Source organism: Dermacentor variabilis, chromosome 10, assembly GCF_050947875.1.
Source record: "Dermacentor variabilis isolate Ectoservices chromosome 10, ASM5094787v1, whole genome shotgun sequence".
NCBI classification, from domain to species: Eukaryota; Metazoa; Arthropoda; class Arachnida; order Ixodida; family Ixodidae; genus Dermacentor; species Dermacentor variabilis.
Genome location: NC_134577.1, coordinates 27,681,036 through 27,700,182, shown reverse-complemented (window position 1 = coordinate 27,700,182; position 19,147 = coordinate 27,681,036). Strand labels below are relative to the sequence as shown.

Here is a 19,147-nt window from a genome sequence, read left to right as displayed (position 1 = left end):
CAACCTGATTTTTTTTATCTAAGCATGGCTTTCAACTTATCTAAATACTTTTTTAATAGGATTCAAGTACACTTCGCTCTGCCAGCCTTCAGCAACTGTGTTACAGCAATCGGAAATGTGAACCCGATTCAATTCTTGTCCTGTTTGCAAAAACTAAACCTGAATTATTTCCAACCACCCACAGTTCTCTCAGTTTTGGAGCTATCGGGATGGTAGTCGGACACGAAATGACACACGGCTTCGACGACCAAGGTAAATATCCTTAATTAAAAAAAAATACTCGCCCCTAGACGACTCTTCAAAGCGAACATTGATTGAAAACAGACATCTCATGTGAGAAATGTCAAGAAACGTTTGTGTCGCCTGCAGTAAAACGCTGAAAACTTTCTTCCGGAGTATACGTGCAACGTTTATTCTTTGCCACTTCCTAGGACTTTCCCGCTGCTGCTGCTGCTGCTGCTACTTGGCTTCTGTCTTGCCGAGTGGCTTTCGCCATGTGCGAGTGTCTTGCTGAATGACATTTCGTTGCACTATTGCTATCCTTGCTGGCTGCTGGTGACAGTCTTGGACAATGGGCCAGTACAGGATATAGAGAAAACAAACACTAGGTATAGTGTGGATCGAGACGGCCCGCTGCTGATGCAAGTAATTGTACAAGTGAGCTCGAACAACAGGCCGTCCTTGTCATGTCGTTGTCGTTCTCGTAAAAGCAAAGCTTTCTTTACCTTCTCCTTCGCCTTTTGCGCTGCTGCTGCTGCTTTCTCACCAAATAGCTCTTCCCGAATGTCGTACTGAAAGTAATGTCGTCATCACACCGTCATCGTCGTCGTACCATTGTCATCCCTGCTGGCTTCTGGCGACAGTGTTTGACGATTGGATGGTACTGGCAAGAAACGCACCAAGTGGCCCAAGTTATTTATTCGAGCACACACCCGATAGCCCGTGCCCAGTAGCACAAGCCCAGTTGCAAATACCGAGCTGCACATACCCAGAAGCCGAAGTTGCCTATTCGAGCACATGTACCTAGTGGCGCATGCGCCGTTACACATATTCAGCGGCCCAAGTTGGCTACTCGGACATATACGCAGTTGGAAATGCCCAGTGATCCTGCAAGGATTGACTGGGCATATCTGGTTGGTTCATTATCACAGAAAGGAACAGCGCTTCAAGACGGGACAAAAAGGAGGAACCAAGTGATCCAAGTGGCCTATTTGAACACATATTCATCGACACATACCCAGTGACCCAAGTTTTGTTATCAGCAATACAGAAGGGGCAGCCAACAGCAGCAGCAGCCAGCAGCAGCGGGAAGTCGAAGGAGGAGGCAAAGCATGCTTCCCGTAATAAAAGTTTCTGTACCCATAGTTCGTGCGTACATATGGTGTCCCAGTTAACGTTAGCCAAGCTGTTTATGAAATAAATGATTACAAAAACGCAGTGCAAGATACAAATTTAAGACCTAAGGTGTTCCACCGTCAGAGGCCTGTCGATCGAACACAGTGGGTGTTAACACTTTATTTATTTAATCTTTCTTTCTTTGAATCGCTTGGTTATAACGTTATCTGGGACACGGCATGTTAAATATGACCAACAAGAACGTAAGGAAAGAAAATAGGCATTTTGCCTAAACTTTTTTCAACACCGCCAGCTGTAAAAATAAACAAAATCGAAAGGCTGAAAATGACCCCTGCACCAATCGTCCGTTCATTCGCGCATAAGTCGATATTTTTGTCAATGCGCCCACTGCGCTACAGCCGCTAAGTCGTCCTGAACTTATACCGGGAATCATTCGATTTCCGGCCGCAGAGGGCCGCATTCCTATGCGGATGGAATGCAAGAAAGCTGATATGCCATGTATTGGGTGTACGTTAAGGAGCCCCAGGTGCTGAACGTTAATGTGGAACTATATGTTACGGCATCTTCATAGCCCCTGTCTTGCTTTAGGAATTGAAACTTTCATGATTCCCTTTTTTAGTGATGCACATATTTAGACACCAATTGGTCCATATCTGACTGCTATGTCCATGACCTTTTTACTCGGACATATTCATTTAGGTTTGTTTCTCTTTGCTGTAGTGTGCATTAGGTCTGCGGAAGGCATAATCACGCCGTATAGAAGCTAAACCTCACACCTACGTGTGCTTTTTCTTTGGTCCCATTCAAAACCTTCATATTGATTCGCCTAATATGCCTTCTGGCTCATGTACCTTTTATTCCCTGTGAAGGAAGCCAGTTTGATGCAGAAGGCAAGCTGAAGCAATGGTGGACGAACGGAACACGCGCGGAATTTAAGAAAAAGGCTCAGTGCTTCATTGATCAGTACGGGAACATCACCGACGAAGAGGCCAACATGACGGTGAGGTTTCGGTTAGCTTTTGAATCGCGGAATTCGCTAGGCTGTAGTGACACAGAAGAGCACCAGAAATTCCAGAAATGCGCAAGCGTATTCGTAAATCTCAGCCTTATCGTCGTTCTCGCGCCAAAATTTTGCATCCCGCAAGGCCTAAATGTAGAGAAAAGTTTACCCACAGAAAAAATAAAAGGTTCATAGATTAACTGCGTGCCAAATGTGAACGGTAACATGAGAAACAACGTGTAAAAGTCCGTATTTCACGCCAAAACCACAGTTCCCTAGAAAGAGGCCACTCTACGAGAACTGGAAGATGCGCCACTGGAAGTGATTTAGTCGGAAGTGACAGCTTGCCGTACGGTGACCCAGAGTGCACACATGCTCTGAATTGAACATGCAAGAATGCTCGATGCAACGCGCACATCGAGTATTCTACATGCGGCTGCATTTATAAAGTGTTTTCGCGTAGATTAAAGGCAACAAGAATGAATAAATAAGGCTAGCGGTCCCAGTGCGCCGCGTCCGATTGAGTGATTGATGTATGTCCCACTTATCGTGTACAGTTGCGTGGCACACTTCTTGGGGTGCATGTCATCAGCTACGACGCTGTACGAATGCTGTTAGTCAACAATGTATGCGAGTGCTACCCCAACAATCTCGTCGCGATCACTTCGACGACCTTTAAGTACACGTTACTCTAAGAAGTTGAAGACGGGAGAGATTTCGTTGCTATTGCCTTTTCAAGGGGACCTGAACCAATTTTTTTATCCTAAAAGAGAAATTCATTTGAAAGGCTATTTCAGAAATACTTTGCCGTAAGAACAACTTTAATGCGATTAGCAGAAGCGGTATTATTGGCAATAAAACACGGCCTCCACGGTTCTTCCGCTCCTTTTTTGAAGCCTTGCACTGCGAAGGCTACAGCGGAGCGGGGCGTGCCCACAACGCTCTGCCTTCTAAGTGGCGCGCAGTTCAAATTTCATTTTGTATATTAAAGTAGACGCCACTACTTCCGGATTTGGTGCCTACGACGTGTTAGACGTTAGCCAAGCGTGGTTGTTTTCAGCCGGCCGCAGTGCCCTTAGCCAGTGGACTCGATGCGGCACCCCTGGGCGCGGCCGCGGTATCTACGTTACGTAGAAGACCACAGCTACAAATGGCAGCCGGGTATGGGAATCCGATTTATTACGAAATAAAGCGTCCAGACGAGAGTGAGGAGCAGGCTTCTGTTGAAGAGAGAGCGTTCGATAGAAAGGTGACTTCGCGCTCCGCTTGCGAGCTCCAAGCACCACGTACGACAGCAAAACTTGACTGAGATATTCAGAGAAGCGAATGCTATCCGCGGACTATGGTATTTCTCCAAGCCCGAGAGGCGTTTCAGGACCCTTTCAATATGGACCTCTGGTCCTCTAAAATATACGCAAGTTGTCGTCGCTCGCTGCTGCGGCTCAATTGATCTAACAGTGACAATAACAAGGCATAGAGAACGTGACGATATATAAAGAGCCACAAAAATGCGAACAAGATAAATGACAGGATGAGTGCTAATTGCCCTAACCGTATACGCAGACCTAATTGTACGAGTGTCTAAACACCTACTGTTTGCTTCGTCTTATATTTACTTACATGTTAGTTTTACCTCCCTTCCTGTCGGAGTTATATTGACTTGTTTATAGGGCGTGGCATTTGTGACCACCATTCCGTTAAGAGTAAGGGCTTGTCATGACGTCTATCTTGTCGTCATATTTTTTACGCTGTCTGTATTGATACATTCGCCATGAATGTCGTCAAAGATGACCGACTTGTACTGCTGCAACTCGAACACAATGCAGGCACACAAAAAATACAGTGGAGCTATCTATTTTCCCAAAATTAATCGCTTTGGTCATAGGTTAAATCTTGATATACAGCGTGGAACCAGACAGTGTACGCAAACGAGGGACAAAGACAAGCGCTTGCCTATATCAGTCGATGACGCCCTTCGCCTGGTTTCGCCTCGTGTAGGAAGATGAAATATCGACCAGCCCGATCTCGTACCATGTTGCAGTGGGACTTCTTCACCACTAAGCACAATATGACGACCCATATGTAGAGACGATTGCTAATTAGAGCTATATTTCTTCTTCGGTATCACATTTGGTATGACGGTCTCTCTAATCGATTATCGTGACCAAGCAAATGTTTCGAACTTTTTTTTTTTGAGAGGCTGCACATTTCTGTCTTGGTTGAAAATTACGTAGCACCCTAGCTAAAATATAGGAGACGCCGTACCATTTATGTAATGAACATTCACAAGATGCAGCCTAGAAATATCACTAGTATTCAAGAGTTGAAGCAATGCATAACTGAAACGTCAATTAAATGTTTAGTACCATTCGTTTAGTGGGTGTTTCTAATAGTTTTCAGCGATAATCAATACCCGGTTGCCGCTGGTTCGTTGTAAGTGCATGCCATACTGGGGCGCTATAACGTATAGCTATTCCAAACTTTTCTATTTCAATTCTGCAATCAGCCCTCCGCGATTTGTCAAAAACCTTTTTGGGCCACCCCCACTTCGCCTGTCAGACACCGGACGTCACTTAAACCGCCATATCTCCCCATCTGATACGATGTGTACACTCTGATTATGCATGATTGGACAGAACAAAGGAAAAATAGTTATATTTTAGACACCTTTTCGCCATTAGGCCTCGACTGTTGATGAAAAGTTTTCGGACTGCAGCCACTTCACCTGCCCGTCACGCGACGTCACAAAACCCCGAAAACTCAACGCGTGAAGGTGACGTGATCGAGTTAAAGATGCATTAACATGCCGAACAAAACATTTTTTCTGAATAGCCGCAGGCTGCCCCGTTCCGAAATGAATAAAAGATGGCTGCCGCAGGTCGCTCAGGCACTGGCTACTCGCACCTGCCGGAGAGCATAGGTTTACTTGCGTACGTTAAAGCTGTTTGCGTGGCCATGTAACGTTTTCGAGCACTTTCGCCACGTTTACGACCTCGTTCAGCCAACTTTCTTTAGGGGCATTCTTTACCTTCCGATGCATGCCGCCGCGATTTTCGACCAGCCACAGCAAGCTAAGTAAGGGACAACGTACCAATCTCAGACGCTGGCACCACTCTCTTAATCCGGTTATCGATTTTCTGTGCACTGGCTAGGCCCCGTCAAATTATTCTCCACTTGAGCGTGCTCCTCGCTTCTTATCAGCCAATTAGATAAGACAAGCCACTCAGTGTAGGCAATGTTATTCGTTTTTAAATCAAACAAAAGTGTCCCCCTATAAACGAGAAGAGCGTTTGATTGGTCTGTTTAGACTACACTGCGGGTCACCGCCCGATGCTAGCGTCAGTGGTTGCGCAAATTTGACGTCAGGAGATGGGAATAAAAACATATTGGAATAGTTTTACGTCATAGGACCCCCATTTTTGCACGAAGTTTATTCATCCTGCCGTTCAAGCTTCGTCACATTCTCAATAGTAATCTTGAGAGGCACTTTGCACCTCCGTATTCCAACCAATGACCCATGTTTTATCATTTTCTTTTAACGCCACCATTAGACCATTCCTAGCTACTGCCATTGTTTTGGTGAAGTCCAAGAAGATTCAAGGGAATGTGAAATGCACCTTGATATGCACGCAAATACACGCTGGCCCATTCGTATCACCAGATTTATATATGATGCCCTGAAGTACAAAACATGCGAGCTTCCACCCGCTAGAGACCTCTATTTGTAAAATATTGTCTGTTGCACACGAAAGATTTCAAGTTTCCTAATATATTAGCAGATTCTGTTTCGCTGCCGCCTAAACTTCGTTCTAGTGACTGACAGGGTATTTCGTACCCACCGCGCAGGCTTAGCGAATATGCTGTTGCCCTGCTAAGCACGAGGTCGTGGGATCAAATCCCGGCCGCATTTAGATAGCGGCGAACTGCGAAAACGCCCTTGTCTCGAGCATTGTGGGCACGGTAAAGATCCCCTGGAATTGAAAATTAAAGCGCAGTCCCCCGATATGGCATCCCTCATAATTAAATCGTGGTTTCGGCAAGCAAAGCCCCCGAATTCATTCATTCCCATAGAATATTTCATTCATTCCTTCATTCATACCGTTTGCTCGTCACAACATGAGGTACACATTGTGAAAGGGGCTATTTCATTTGTCTCTGCAGCTGAATGGGAAAAACACTGTCGGCGAAAACATTGCGGACAATGGCGGTATGCGAATGGCCTACAAGGTGAGTTTAATTGAGAACTTAGGCACTTTATACGTCAAGGTCATACTTGAACAAATTGCTATTTTCAAATCGCAGTTTTGGTCTCAGACAAAATTTCAGAGGTAATTTATTCTCCAAGATTAGCATATATGGTAAATATCGCTTCTGTAGATATTTATGGTGCTCTGAACCACTCCTTACGCAAGGTGAGTGCGAACAATCCATGGGGACGAAAAAAAAGACCAGAAGCAAGCTGCGCCTTAGGCTCTAAACAGAAGGTCTACGACAGCTGCATTCGTTCACAAGGAAGACCACAGGCTTGTTTTTTGTCGCTTTCTTTTTTCCTCACTAATTGCCATCATCCATCACGGCAGAACCGCCAGGAAGCTACCAGTTGTAGCGTTTTTGGTTCTACAGGGAGACGGTGGGATCGAAAATAGTTAACTTAAAATAAGAATTTCACAAACAATAGCGCCATCGAATATTATATAAATTATCTAAATTATCTAAAGAAAACCGCTGTTTAGATCTCCGACTTCATTTTCTTTAACATGCTCGCAAGTTCTTGTCTTTAGGCATGTTGTGGAAATCGAAATATATGCACAGACCTCAGCACTCTCGGACCGCCCATACATAGGTAAAAGGTTTAACAAAATCAAATAGATAGCTATATGGAACTTTATCTTCGCAGCAGTCGGACCAAGGTCTCCGGAATATATATTCCGAAAACCTTGGTCCACCAGTCACAGACCTCACCACTGTGAGGTCTGTGAGTGGTGGCGCTGGCTAACACTCCCAGGGTTCTACTACGACACAAATACCCAAGAAAGTGGATGGGGAAACGGCGCCGCGGTAGCTGAATTGGTAGAGCATCGCACGCGAAATGCGAAGGTTGTGGGTTTGGTTCCCACCTGCGGCAAGTTGCTTTTTCACCCACTTTAATTTCCATTATTTGATCGTTTCTTAATTCATTTATTAAGCACAAGTAATTTCCCCTATGTTGTCCTTGGTGTCAGTGTTTGTTGGCTTCTTATGATGTGACTATATATATATATATATATATATATATATATATATATATATATATATAAACGAGAAGAAAGGTTGTTAACTTAGGGGCCCGATTTTTATTAAATATACCATAAGAAGCCAACAAGCAATGACATCAAGGATAACATAGGCTAAATCACTTGTACTTACAAACTGATATAAAGAAATGGTGAATTAATGGAAATGGAATAATGGAAACAACTTGCCGCAGGCGGGTAACGATCTGACGTCTTCGAATTACGCGTGCGATTCTCCACCAATTGAGCTAACACTGTGCCGTTTTCACATCCCCTTTGAGCCGCGGTAGCTTATACTTATACTCACACATCCAACCCACAGTGCGGTTATTAAATGAGTAAGGAAAAAGAGAAGGAGAATATTTTTTACAGAAGGACATAAGGGCAGTTTCATCAAAGTTAATGTTCATTTGCTAGGTGTTGCACCATGTGCAACACCTAATAGATGACACTTGGAGGCGGTAATGATCATCAGTACAGTTAATAACTTGATATAAAACACAATCATCGGCATAAAGACGAGTGTTAGAGGAGATTTGAACAGAAAAATCATTTATGTATATTAAAGAAAGCAGTGGACCATTAACGGATCCTTGGGACCTTCAGACGTCACATCAATAGCAGTAGAGTCGATCAAGCTGTAAGAGACAAATTGGGAAGGAAGTGTAAGAAACCTTGAAATCCAGTTCACTAGTTTAGGATCATTTAGTACAGCGTCAAGTTTAGCAACGAGTTTAGGATATAATTCTGTGCCAAATGCTTTAGTGTAGTCTATAAAGGTAGCGTCAACTTGGTTGCCAACATCAAGGTCAAGGAATATGTCGTGCGTAAACTAACTGCGTTGGCGTACTAAACCGCGCCTTAAAAGCATGCTGTATATATTAGCAGATATTGTGATTCCAGGAAAAGCAGTGTGTGTTTATGAATCATATGTTCTAAGATTTTGCATGACTGTAATGTTATAGAAATCGGTCTGTAGTTCGATAAAGACTGCTTATCACCGGATTTGTAAAGAAGCACTTTAGCTAACTTCCATGAGGAAAGAAGAGCGGCAGATGACAAAGATTTGTTGAATATGACCTTCAGATATATTGATGACTACATGGGGTAGCGAACCAAGAATGCATTGTGTATGCCGTCCGGGGCGGTGCATTTCTCGGTATCCAAGTTTAATACGAGGTTAAGAGTGCCTTAATTGTTAATGTCTATGTGAGTGATTGCTTCTGAACTAACTATATTGGTGAGAGAAGGAATGAAGTTGTTATCGGGTCCAAATACGAACTGAAAATACTTGCTGAAAGCATCCAAATTACTGAAGGATCAATGATGACGTTACTATCAATTTTGAATGAAGTGGGGGAAGCATCGTGAGGTAAAATAGAAGACCAATATTTACGAGGGTCAGGCAGTTGAACGCGAAAAAAGAAATGTTTCGTTGGTTGCAATGTCAAATTCAGTTGATCTTTTGCCTTCTGAAACATGTCCAGGCTTATGGGACCGTTGTTTCGTTTAGAACGCCAAAGCTTACGGGCACGACGAGATAAACACAAGATGTCGCGAGTCATCCAGGGAAGGCAAGCTTTAGTTTTCTTAATTTTAATGATCACAAATGGTTGGATGCATGACTTGACAAGATCCTCAGATTAATTAGCAAAATAATTTACATCCTGTCTATCTGACAGAGAACATAACGTATCGAAATGATCAGCTAAAGGATCAGTAATTGAATTTCCGTCCGCACGAGTGAAGTCAGGGAAACCAGTAAACGTATAGGGTGATTTGGAAGTTGGACAAGAGAGCGATGATGAAACATCTTTATGATCTGGGAGTTCGTCAATTACTTCGCAAGAGAAGCAATTTTTCGCTAGATCAGCGCTTAAGAAAACCAAGTCGAGGATGGAATTTAACCTAGTTTCACTAGAAGCAACTTGAGTGAGCCCAAAGGGCGAGGAAATGTTTATTAGTTCATTGCGAATTGCTACGTCACGACCTCTTGTATTTAGCGATGGCCAACGGGTGCAAGGAGCCTTTAAATCACCCAGATAAATGGTGATGAAGCAGCGCTAGTCAGGTACATAATATTTGCAATAGCATGAAGGACATCAAGGGAAAGAGTGCGTGGACGCGATATGACGCTAATTACAATGCACAGATAATTACAACGCAGTCGAAAACACAGGCACGCAAGATAATAGTTTGATAGGTACTTTTACAAATGTGTTTTAATTGTCATCCCAGTTATAACGAACCTTGTCAATGAACGCATGATCATATGTTAACTTTACGACAGAGACATCGTTACGAAAATAATTTAGGCTTCCCAGATTTTTTTCCGAACAGATATAATCCTTGCAGAAAAATCTTCTGTTCAATATTGTCACGTCCTGCACAATATGCTGAAGTAAGAGCCCCGATCAATTTATGTTACAGGCTTATGAAAGATTACTGCAAGAAGAATGTCGTGGTGAAGACACTCGCCTACCTGGATTAACACACCTATCTGGAAAGCAACTATTCTTTATTGCAGAAGCAATGGTATGAACTCCATTTCCAAATGTTGCTTTGGACAGCTAAATAAACCCTTTTTTTTGTTATATCGAATAGGACAGTTCGAAGAGGCTGTGGAGCATAACACTGAAAGAGATGTTCTTTTCCACAGGTATGGTGCGGTCGATATCGTAAAGAGAAGCGACAGGTTCAAATTCAGTATGACACACACAGCCCTGAAAAATACAGGTATGTATAAGCCTCTCCATTGTTATAGGGATAAAGCTGAGTGTAACGGCCAAGTGAGCAATAAGAAGACATTCATCACAGTTATGGAAGCTTATCCCTAAAGAGAGAAAAAAGGAAGGTAAAGGAAAGCACAATGCATGAGCCATGTTTTGAGGCCATAGCAGCAACAGCTTCTTAGCACTAGCCATAGGTCGGCAAATTGACTCATGAGTTGACTCACTGAAACTTACTCAGACTGGCCACTGAGTGAGTCCGAGTGGACGCGGCTGACTATAATTCAGATGAGTCTGATTCCGACTAAGCCTTAAGCGAAAACGAGAGTTTCTGAGTGAGTCTCAGCGAGTTCGGATTGCCCTGCCGATCTATAGTCAATATCTAAAATGCCATTGCAAGAATCGCAGCCATGGCAGCAACGTGAAAATTTCGTCCAACCAGCGCGCATCATGCTTCGAATGCTTGTACATAGGGAAAAAAATACGCAGCACGGAACCGCGTGACTGGCCAGTTATCGACAGCACAACGCCCAGATCGACGCTGCCTCCTCAATGTCGCTGCAACCCCCTTCTCCTATCTCTCTCTCTCAAACACACGACGCTCTCAAAGGCATGCCAGCTTTATATGTACGATTTTGTAGCGTCTTCCCGGAGCCGTCGCAGCGCCGGCAACGCAAGTATAGGCGACGCCCATTTGAAACTTACCGCGCCCTTCCGGGGCACGCTTCCACACTCCTCCCTGATTATATACCAATGCTTTTCGTTTTTATTCCAAAAGTGTGTCTACTCTTCGCACCTCTGCAACGTGGTGGAAGGGGTTTGAAAGCGAAGCGAGGAAAGCGGCGAGAGCTTCTTTCTCCTATTTTCCCGACTGACACGTGCATGCGTGAGTGGGGAAAAAGAAATCTGGGGACTATTGCTCCTCGAAATCTGCCATTGCCTAGGTACAACAAAGGAGGGAGCGCTTTGCTCCATTTGTCCCTAGCCAAGCTAGTACGGAGTACAGCATGCGTGGTGAACAAATCCCTATAGAGAGTCCGTAATGGTGAAGCGGCAGTTTTTTTCGTCCTCAGGGAATGGCCTGTGTCACTTGGGCGCACGTAACTTAAGGTTGGCCACTTCTCTGTGCACTATCGGTGCTCTCACTATCACTAACCTAACGTAACTTAACCTAACTAGGTGTAACACCACATTCACACGCTCGTTTTCAATGAGCACTGAAGCTAAATGCCGTTGAAAATTTATAAATGCCTTTGAAAACTTGTTCCCAGCTCCCACCGGGAACAAGTTTTATTTTGACCCACTGACGTTCCCGTATTTATTAAGACGACAGCCTTAAGTGGATGATAACCGCGATGGCCTCGAAAAAAAAACTCGTCGTCCGGTGTAATGGTACGAAAACAGTCATCATCGACAATCGACTATGCTTCCCACCCGCCGTAGTTGCTTAGTGGTTATGGTGTTGGGCTGCTAAGCACGAGGTCGCACGAATCCCGGTGACGGCGGACTCATTTCGATGGGGGTGAAATGCGAGAACACTCGTGTACTTAGAGTTAGGTGCACGTTAGAAAACCCTAGATGGTGCAAATATCCGCAGCCCTCAGTACAGCGTGCCCCATAATCAGATCGTGGTTTTGGCACGTAAAATTTACCCCGTAATTTCGATTATACTCCCCTAAGCAAGCGAAATATGCAATAGCTTATCCCTGTCGTAATGCAGATGCTATGAGCACTCAGCAAAAGAAAGCATACAGTGCATACATTCATTGGAATCACGCACAGAATGTACAGAAACGACCCGCCGTGATTGCTCAGTAGCTATGGTGGTGGGCTGCTGAGCACGAAGTCGCGGGATCGAATCCCGGCGACGGCGGCCGCATTCCGATGGGGGCGAAATACGAAAACACCCGTGCGCTTAGATTTAGGTGCACGTTAAAGAACCCCAGGTGGTCGAAATTTCCGGAGTCCCCCACTACGGCACGCCTCATGATCAGGAAGTGGCGTCTAGTCCAGTGGTACAAAAAAAAAAACATTCACGTTACCTACTCAGTTGCGCACACTCCCGTGAACAAGCAAAAAATTGCAATGGATCATACTCCCGTAACGATGAAGCTGTAAGCGCTCAACAAAGTGAGGCGAACAGTGCATACATTCATTGAAATAACCCTTGCAACACACAGAACAGCATACATTTCACTGCTCTGCTGAGAGGATGCAATGCAATGTGGAAGAGAAACGTGGTTGGCGCGAGTCTGACCCCGCTGTACGAGTGCGGGAAGCCTCAGCTAAGCGTCGAAACAAGCCGAAGAAGCCGAACTGCGAAAGCAGCAACGCCACGAGGCGCGACGGCACATGATCAATTCTGCAACAAGCATTAGCCTTCACATGTTAGCAAGTAACATGCTGCCGAACTTTGTTAACTGGATGCAAGATTATTATTTCAATCTAACCCGTTCTGACAAGATATTTAGACAATTTAAACATTTAATTTTGTCAATGCTTATTCCAGCTCCATGTGGTTGTTACTTGACTAAAATATGCAGTCCCTGCTTGCTGGTAAATCATCCCCTCCCCATATTTTATACAATCTACTTTCTACTCCCACAACGGTGAACCAAGAGTTCCAATTTCTTCTTTGTGTTTGCACTGGTTTCACGCTATACTATGTTACCGCAAATTTTAACGCACAGCGATCTATGGCACCATCTCGTTCATTGTTTATCACTTATGTTGATGAAAACAAAAGACATGTTACTTAAAATTTATGAGTCTCGATTTCAGGAAGCCTCCAACAGTTTCAGGCGAACGATTTACAAAAGGAAAACAACACTGGTGAAGAAAGAGTCTAAATTTGGTATCAGCGTGCACTTTCGGAAACTGATATCACATTCATTTTTCATTCAACCGCTCACTGCATGCTACTTTGGGCATCGTCCCCACTTTGCAAAAGGCTAGCAATTCAAAAAATAACAATAAATATAATACGCAATTCAACATACTTTTCGGGGCACATTTGCTAAGTGCAGTTTTGCTATTCGTTTTTTTTGTAGAGTAAACATACCAATGCAAAACACGGAAGAATTTTCCACCGTATTCCAGTGTGGAAACAGTTCGACGATGAATCCAGAGAAACGGTGCAGATTATGGTAAATTGTGCTGGTACAGGATAATAAAAGCAATACAGAAAGGAGGAGGTCCAGATGGCAAGCCACATTACATGGATTAGACAACTGACATTCCTGCTGAATAATCAACTTCTCGAATAAAGACTTTCTTTACTTATAAACAATACAACACTTCTTCATTCTGGTTGTTGTTCATTTACTGAGATATCGAGGCATCCCTTTCTACAAAAACACTCCAAACATACTGTGAAGGATGGCATGTGAACGCTTGCTTGGAACCATAACACTTGCTCCAAATGTGGATAAGAACCCAAATTTAAACCACAACGCCATGGGGACAGTAACGTCTTTTATTGGACAACGCATTGCTGGTCCCGGCGCACATCAGTAAATATAGTTTGAAAATCACTGAACAAACAATTTATTAAATTTCGCTGAATAACATATTAAGCTAGGAATCTTGTCGCAATTCGGCGATTGAAGCCACGATGAGATACTCCAAGAACGTTCCACTTAATAAAAGATGGCAGCGCAAGCAACGTTTATGTTTTATTTCTCCTGAAACTCTGGCACAAAAGACATTGACATTTTACTTGGCGTTCTCTTTCAGTTTTATATGCCTGCTTTCTTTAGTAAATTGCAAGCATGAACACGGACGCATTCCTCCGCACGTCTGGAGAGGATCATCTAGTGTGTTTATTCGACAATTTTCATACATAACAGCGCTACGTTCTGCATAGTGGGAATTTGCAGAACGGAACACGAATGCTGCGTCATGCTTACGTGGCCGTCACGTGGCCGCCACGTGCAGAGTCTTCGCGTGCTGCTCTCGTAGTTCTAGTATGTTCGTGACAGAACGAGACGTCGCTTTCGATAAGGAAAAGATGGCAGATACTGTGCCGTAAGTTGGATAGGCATCCGGCTAGCAGGTTTGGATTCGCTTGGCTCGAGTTTTGAAAACTGGGCGTTTCGCGTGTCATCTTCAATAGGACCCGCGATAGTTTTCATGCACATCTTATGTATGTGGGCACTGCCACGCTCTAAAAACCTTGTTGTGACACACGTTGCCACGTTCCACGAAGCGCGTCCGTCTTAAGCACCGACGGGCTTAAATTTTAGTATTTCTCCATATATGTTTCATGAACTATATGGAGTCAGTAAGTGCTTATTCTTTGTTAATTAATAACTATCACATTCCTCACGCAGGGCGCCGCTATTGTGTTGCCGAAAAGGGAAAGGCTATCTCTCCGTCAATGTCTTCAAACCATTTCTGGCTCTTTATTTTTGAAATGTTCTTCGCGTATCTAGCCGCAGCATGCTCGAAGACCTTTGCCCTTCTCTACGTCAACATGCAGATAGTCGAAGGTTTGTCGCGGAGAAAACAAATGTTTGACATTTTCAACGAGAAAACGTTCCTGTTGGAATTTCATCTTTCTTTTACTTGAATTATCGCTCCAAAAATCACGAAAGACCGAACTGAAGCCCGCTTTTGTAAGCACAAGACGCGAAGCGTAGTCAAACCTTCTGCGTCCATGTACGCCTCAGTATATTGTTCTTTTTTTCGCTAAAGTTCAAGTACCTGTAACCAACTAACATGCAATAAAATTTTACATCGTTCTTTGCTTTATCGCGGTGCCAAGACAGCTTGAATGGATGAGTCGTTCATCGCTCATATGGACGTTTTATTGGCCAGAAAGAGCCAAAGGAAAGGCGGCAAGAGGCTATTAAGCGAGGGAGGGGAAGGGGGGCGGAAGGAACAAATATTCAATGTTTGGAATACGAATCGAATATATTACCCACTATTCGTATTGGTATTTCAAAGAAAAAAATATTCGGTATTTCCCTACATCCCAATGTCTAACGAAACATCTAGGAACAACTTTTGGCTACTCTTCCCCGTCTGCTAAACAATGTGTCGCAGATTAAGAGAAGCAAAACAACGAAAAAAATTTTCGACGCAATGCAGAAACAAAATGGGTATTGGAAGCTTTGTTTTCGGTTTCGTGGCGGAAGCCTACATGACATCTTCTGATGTTTGATGTCATTTAGTGTTTTTGGCAATCGATTCATCTAGCAGTTTTATGTTTTACGTTACAACCAGTGACGTTTTCCTTGCAACGGACGCTTTTGCATGTGTATGTGGCAAATAAGTCCTTAAACAGCTTTTTTTTCTCCAACAACTTCTGATCTTTTTGTCGACCATTTACCTGAAGTAAATCTACAACTAGTCAAAGAGCAGCTATTCGTTCCTAGAAAGTTTGTTTTCAACCAGGATCTAATGATGCTAAGAGGCTATTGATGCCGTTTTACTTTTAATGGAACTTACTGATCTTGTGGTTCAAAATCGGATGGCGCTTAAGCTTCGCCTTTCAGATTGAAATGCGATATCATTCGAAGATCTCATGCTGCTTCTCAGGCTTCCCGGCAACTACAGCTTATGTGAGCGCAATGTTGACCGGCAAACGCTGGGGGCGAACGCTGTCTTGCAGAAACAGCCAGCTTCGTTGCAGAAACGCGGCCGCTTGCGTGGCCCGATCCCGGAGGTGGTGCACAGTTGCGCCAACAAAAAAATTGCATCATTTTCAGCTTTCTGTTATTTCTATTGTTTCGCTCTGTGAACATTTCAGTCTGAGAAGATTTAGCAAATAAGGCATGCGCTGTCGGGGTTGTGTTTCATCACACTTCTTTTCTGGGCGGTCACTCTCAGAATTCAGAGGAATAACTTTGTCGAGAATGTATGACAAGGTATGAGAAACTTTAGTGACAGAATGGTGTGGCAATATAACCCGCATATATTGCATGCCATATAGCAAGGCGAGGAGTATGCATATTCATAAATATATGCTGGAACGTTCACCCTCGGGGACTCCGACGCCGGACGCCGAAGCCGACACCGGATTTTATGCGGCACGGTGCCCTTAACGCTGCTCGCGTTAAATGTAATCCTTAATCGCCGCGGCGGCTTAGCTGCTATGGTGCTGCCCTCTTAAGCATGAGCTCGCGGTACTAACTTCCGGCAGCGTCCGCGACAACGCCCTCTACTATTGGTACGACACCAAGTATTAACATTATCTTCAATTGATCAGGGAAAAGGAAGTAGCGGATTATATTGACAGGCAATACAGTGCCGTAATCAATTTGTTTATTCCTTCATCATCATCAGCCTATTTTATGTCCACTGCAGGACGAACGCCTCTCCCTGCGATCTCCAATTACCCCTGTCCTGAGCCAACCGATTCCAACTAGCACCCGCAAATTTCTTCATTTCATCGCACCACCTATGGTCTTCTGCTGTCCTCTACTGCGCTTCCCTTCTCTTGGTACCCATGTTCTTTTATGATAGTGCATGCCCCTGTTCTCGGTCATTGACACAGCGTCCTGTTTGACCTGCGTACTCTTATACCATGCGATAGCGGCATTTCATATGTGACGCCAATCGCGCATTTCATGAAAGGTCTGACGTGCTTCTTCTGGCATCACCTGCTTCACCTCGGTGCCATGCATGTTGGCTTAACTGGATACACCGTATCTATTTGCGACATTAAGGTTGCGGGAAAGCTCGTGGACATACGGCCCAACAATAGGCTTTCATCCTTCTTGAACAGAGCTGATAATATATGCTTAATTTTATTCATTTTTTGGTTCGAGGTTTCCCAGACCACTCCCATGAGCCACCTGAGGTGCTCGACTGAATCTAACGTTGCCAATTCGTTGCCGGGCTATAGTTGGCAGATGCTAATAAATGAATGCTGGTAAGCGCAGTTTCAAGACGGGACAACGAAGACAAGCGAAGAGAGGACGAGAGAAGCGTTGGTCCCATGTTTCGGTGTCTCCTCTGGTTCCGTCTTGAAACTGCGCTTACCAGTGTCCATTTATTGCAACTTCATAATAGGAGATGGCATCACTGCAGTAGCTTCGACCCCCTGCCCGCGAAGTTGCACATACGGGGAAGCGTGCACGTAATAGCATGCAGCTCGGAAACAAACTTCATTGAGGAGTAGAAGTCAGGGGTATTTCACACAGGGCGACCGCTCCACTTCTCTGCCAATAATGTTCCTCTCTTTTGGCAGTGCTGTGACGGCGAGCAATGGCAAACAAGGTTTTCTTTTTACAGCAGAGCTGTTATACACTAGGTTCTGGCAGTTTGTGTGCGTAGGCGAAAAATATGGCGGCCACCCCAGAGCTAAAAGAGCCAAAGCATAAAACAAAAGCGTATCGCAGGGTATGCCCCAACTACGCTTATTCGCGAGAAGTGTCAAAACGCATTGGGGTAAAAAAATATCGTAAGAAAAAAACTTTAAAACTGAAAAAGACAGTTTAGTATGGATTGCTGTTTGACGTCACCGGCCCTATAGGCAAATCACGCAACCTTGTCTAAGTTCTCTTCCACCCGTGCAGTGGGTAGGCCGCATGCGGTGAGGGCTGCGCAAGAACAACGCGCCTACGAAGAACACCATCGTGAACAAAAGCAGGATTGAGCGTGGCAACGGCGGGTGACACCTAATACAGATGAAGATCGTGCCGCAAATGCCAAGCGCATGCACCTTTGCTCGGATCACCCCTACTGACTCCGTTCCCATCGCAATTGTGGGTGATTTCGAAGATAAACATGTCTCGGCAAGACGGGAAGTGGTTCGTGGCGTTTTTTTCGGAACGATTCGTCACTCAATTTTACACAAACATCGGTGTGCCCACGACGCATCATCGGTCGTGTATAGACCTCACATTGGGCAAGAACCTTTTCAGTGTTGCCACAGAGCCACTGGCCGTATATCATAGCGATCATAAAGCGAGCGTGACTTTTGTGACCAAATAATAAAATCCAAAAAAGCAAACAAAAGAAGGTTACTAAAAAGCATTGAGTATGCAATTTAATGAAACGACAAGAAATTTTTCAAAAAACAAAATTCGCTGTGGTCTATCTTTTATTTTCCATCATAATATTTATTACCGACATATTTATCACCATATATACAGCTCCAATGGGCATCAACCTTCACAGTGTAGAATGGCACTGAATTTATGTATATAGGCGGAACGTAACCGTTTGACAGGGCGCTGTTTGGGCGTGGCGCCTGAGGAAGTGCAGGCCTCAAGAAGGTCTCGCTCCATGATCAAACGAGACAGCTGGGATGTGGTCGCCCTAGTTGACAGACCCGACGCGTGGTTGCTTGCCGTCGCCTCCCTGCGCGGGGGACACCCCGTGTCAATGAACGATGGCTGCATTCCTATATGGTGCAAGCGTAACGGTTACCGTAGTAGTAGCATAAACATGTTTCAAATAATACGCAAGACCATAATGACATTCAGTACGCGAGAAATAAAAGCGGCATTTATGAAACCACTAACGACCTTCGGCTGGCTTGCTTATACGCGCTGAAGTGCAGTCAACAAATAGGACGCGATATGAGGGCAGTATTCAAAGAACGGATACCGAGTACCAAACATTATTTATTTGTGTTGCAATTCCTGTGAGAGCTGTGTAAGGGCCTTCAGCTTTAAGTTGTTTAAGTGCTGGCCAAACACTAACCTTCACAAACAGCGACACATGCTCAGCTCTCTAGTGCAGCCATGTGCCAAACAAGCACAATGTGTTGCCGAAAATAACGAGATGCTTTACACCTGCCTAACAAACTAATTTAGAAACTAAAAAAGCATCGACAG

General features: G+C 44.3%; 1 protein-coding gene across 1 annotated transcript in view; it reads left to right on the top strand.

Annotated features, from left to right (window-relative positions):
• The window catches only part of LOC142560213 (neprilysin-1-like), a 45,904-nt gene extending 32,258 nt beyond the window's left edge, over positions 1–13,646 (top strand). Inside the window, exons 11-16 of the mRNA XM_075672147.1 lie at positions 185–252; positions 2,226–2,356; positions 6,518–6,583; positions 10,060–10,164; positions 10,289–10,365; positions 13,409–13,646. Of these exons, the coding sequence (XP_075528262.1) occupies positions 185–252; positions 2,226–2,356; positions 6,518–6,583; positions 10,060–10,164; positions 10,289–10,365; positions 13,409–13,508 (547 nt within the window). The 3' untranslated portion in view covers positions 13,509–13,646. The remainder of the gene's footprint in view (positions 1–184; positions 253–2,225; positions 2,357–6,517; positions 6,584–10,059; positions 10,165–10,288; positions 10,366–13,408) is intronic.
• The last annotated feature ends 5,501 nt before the right edge of the window (positions 13,647–19,147 follow it).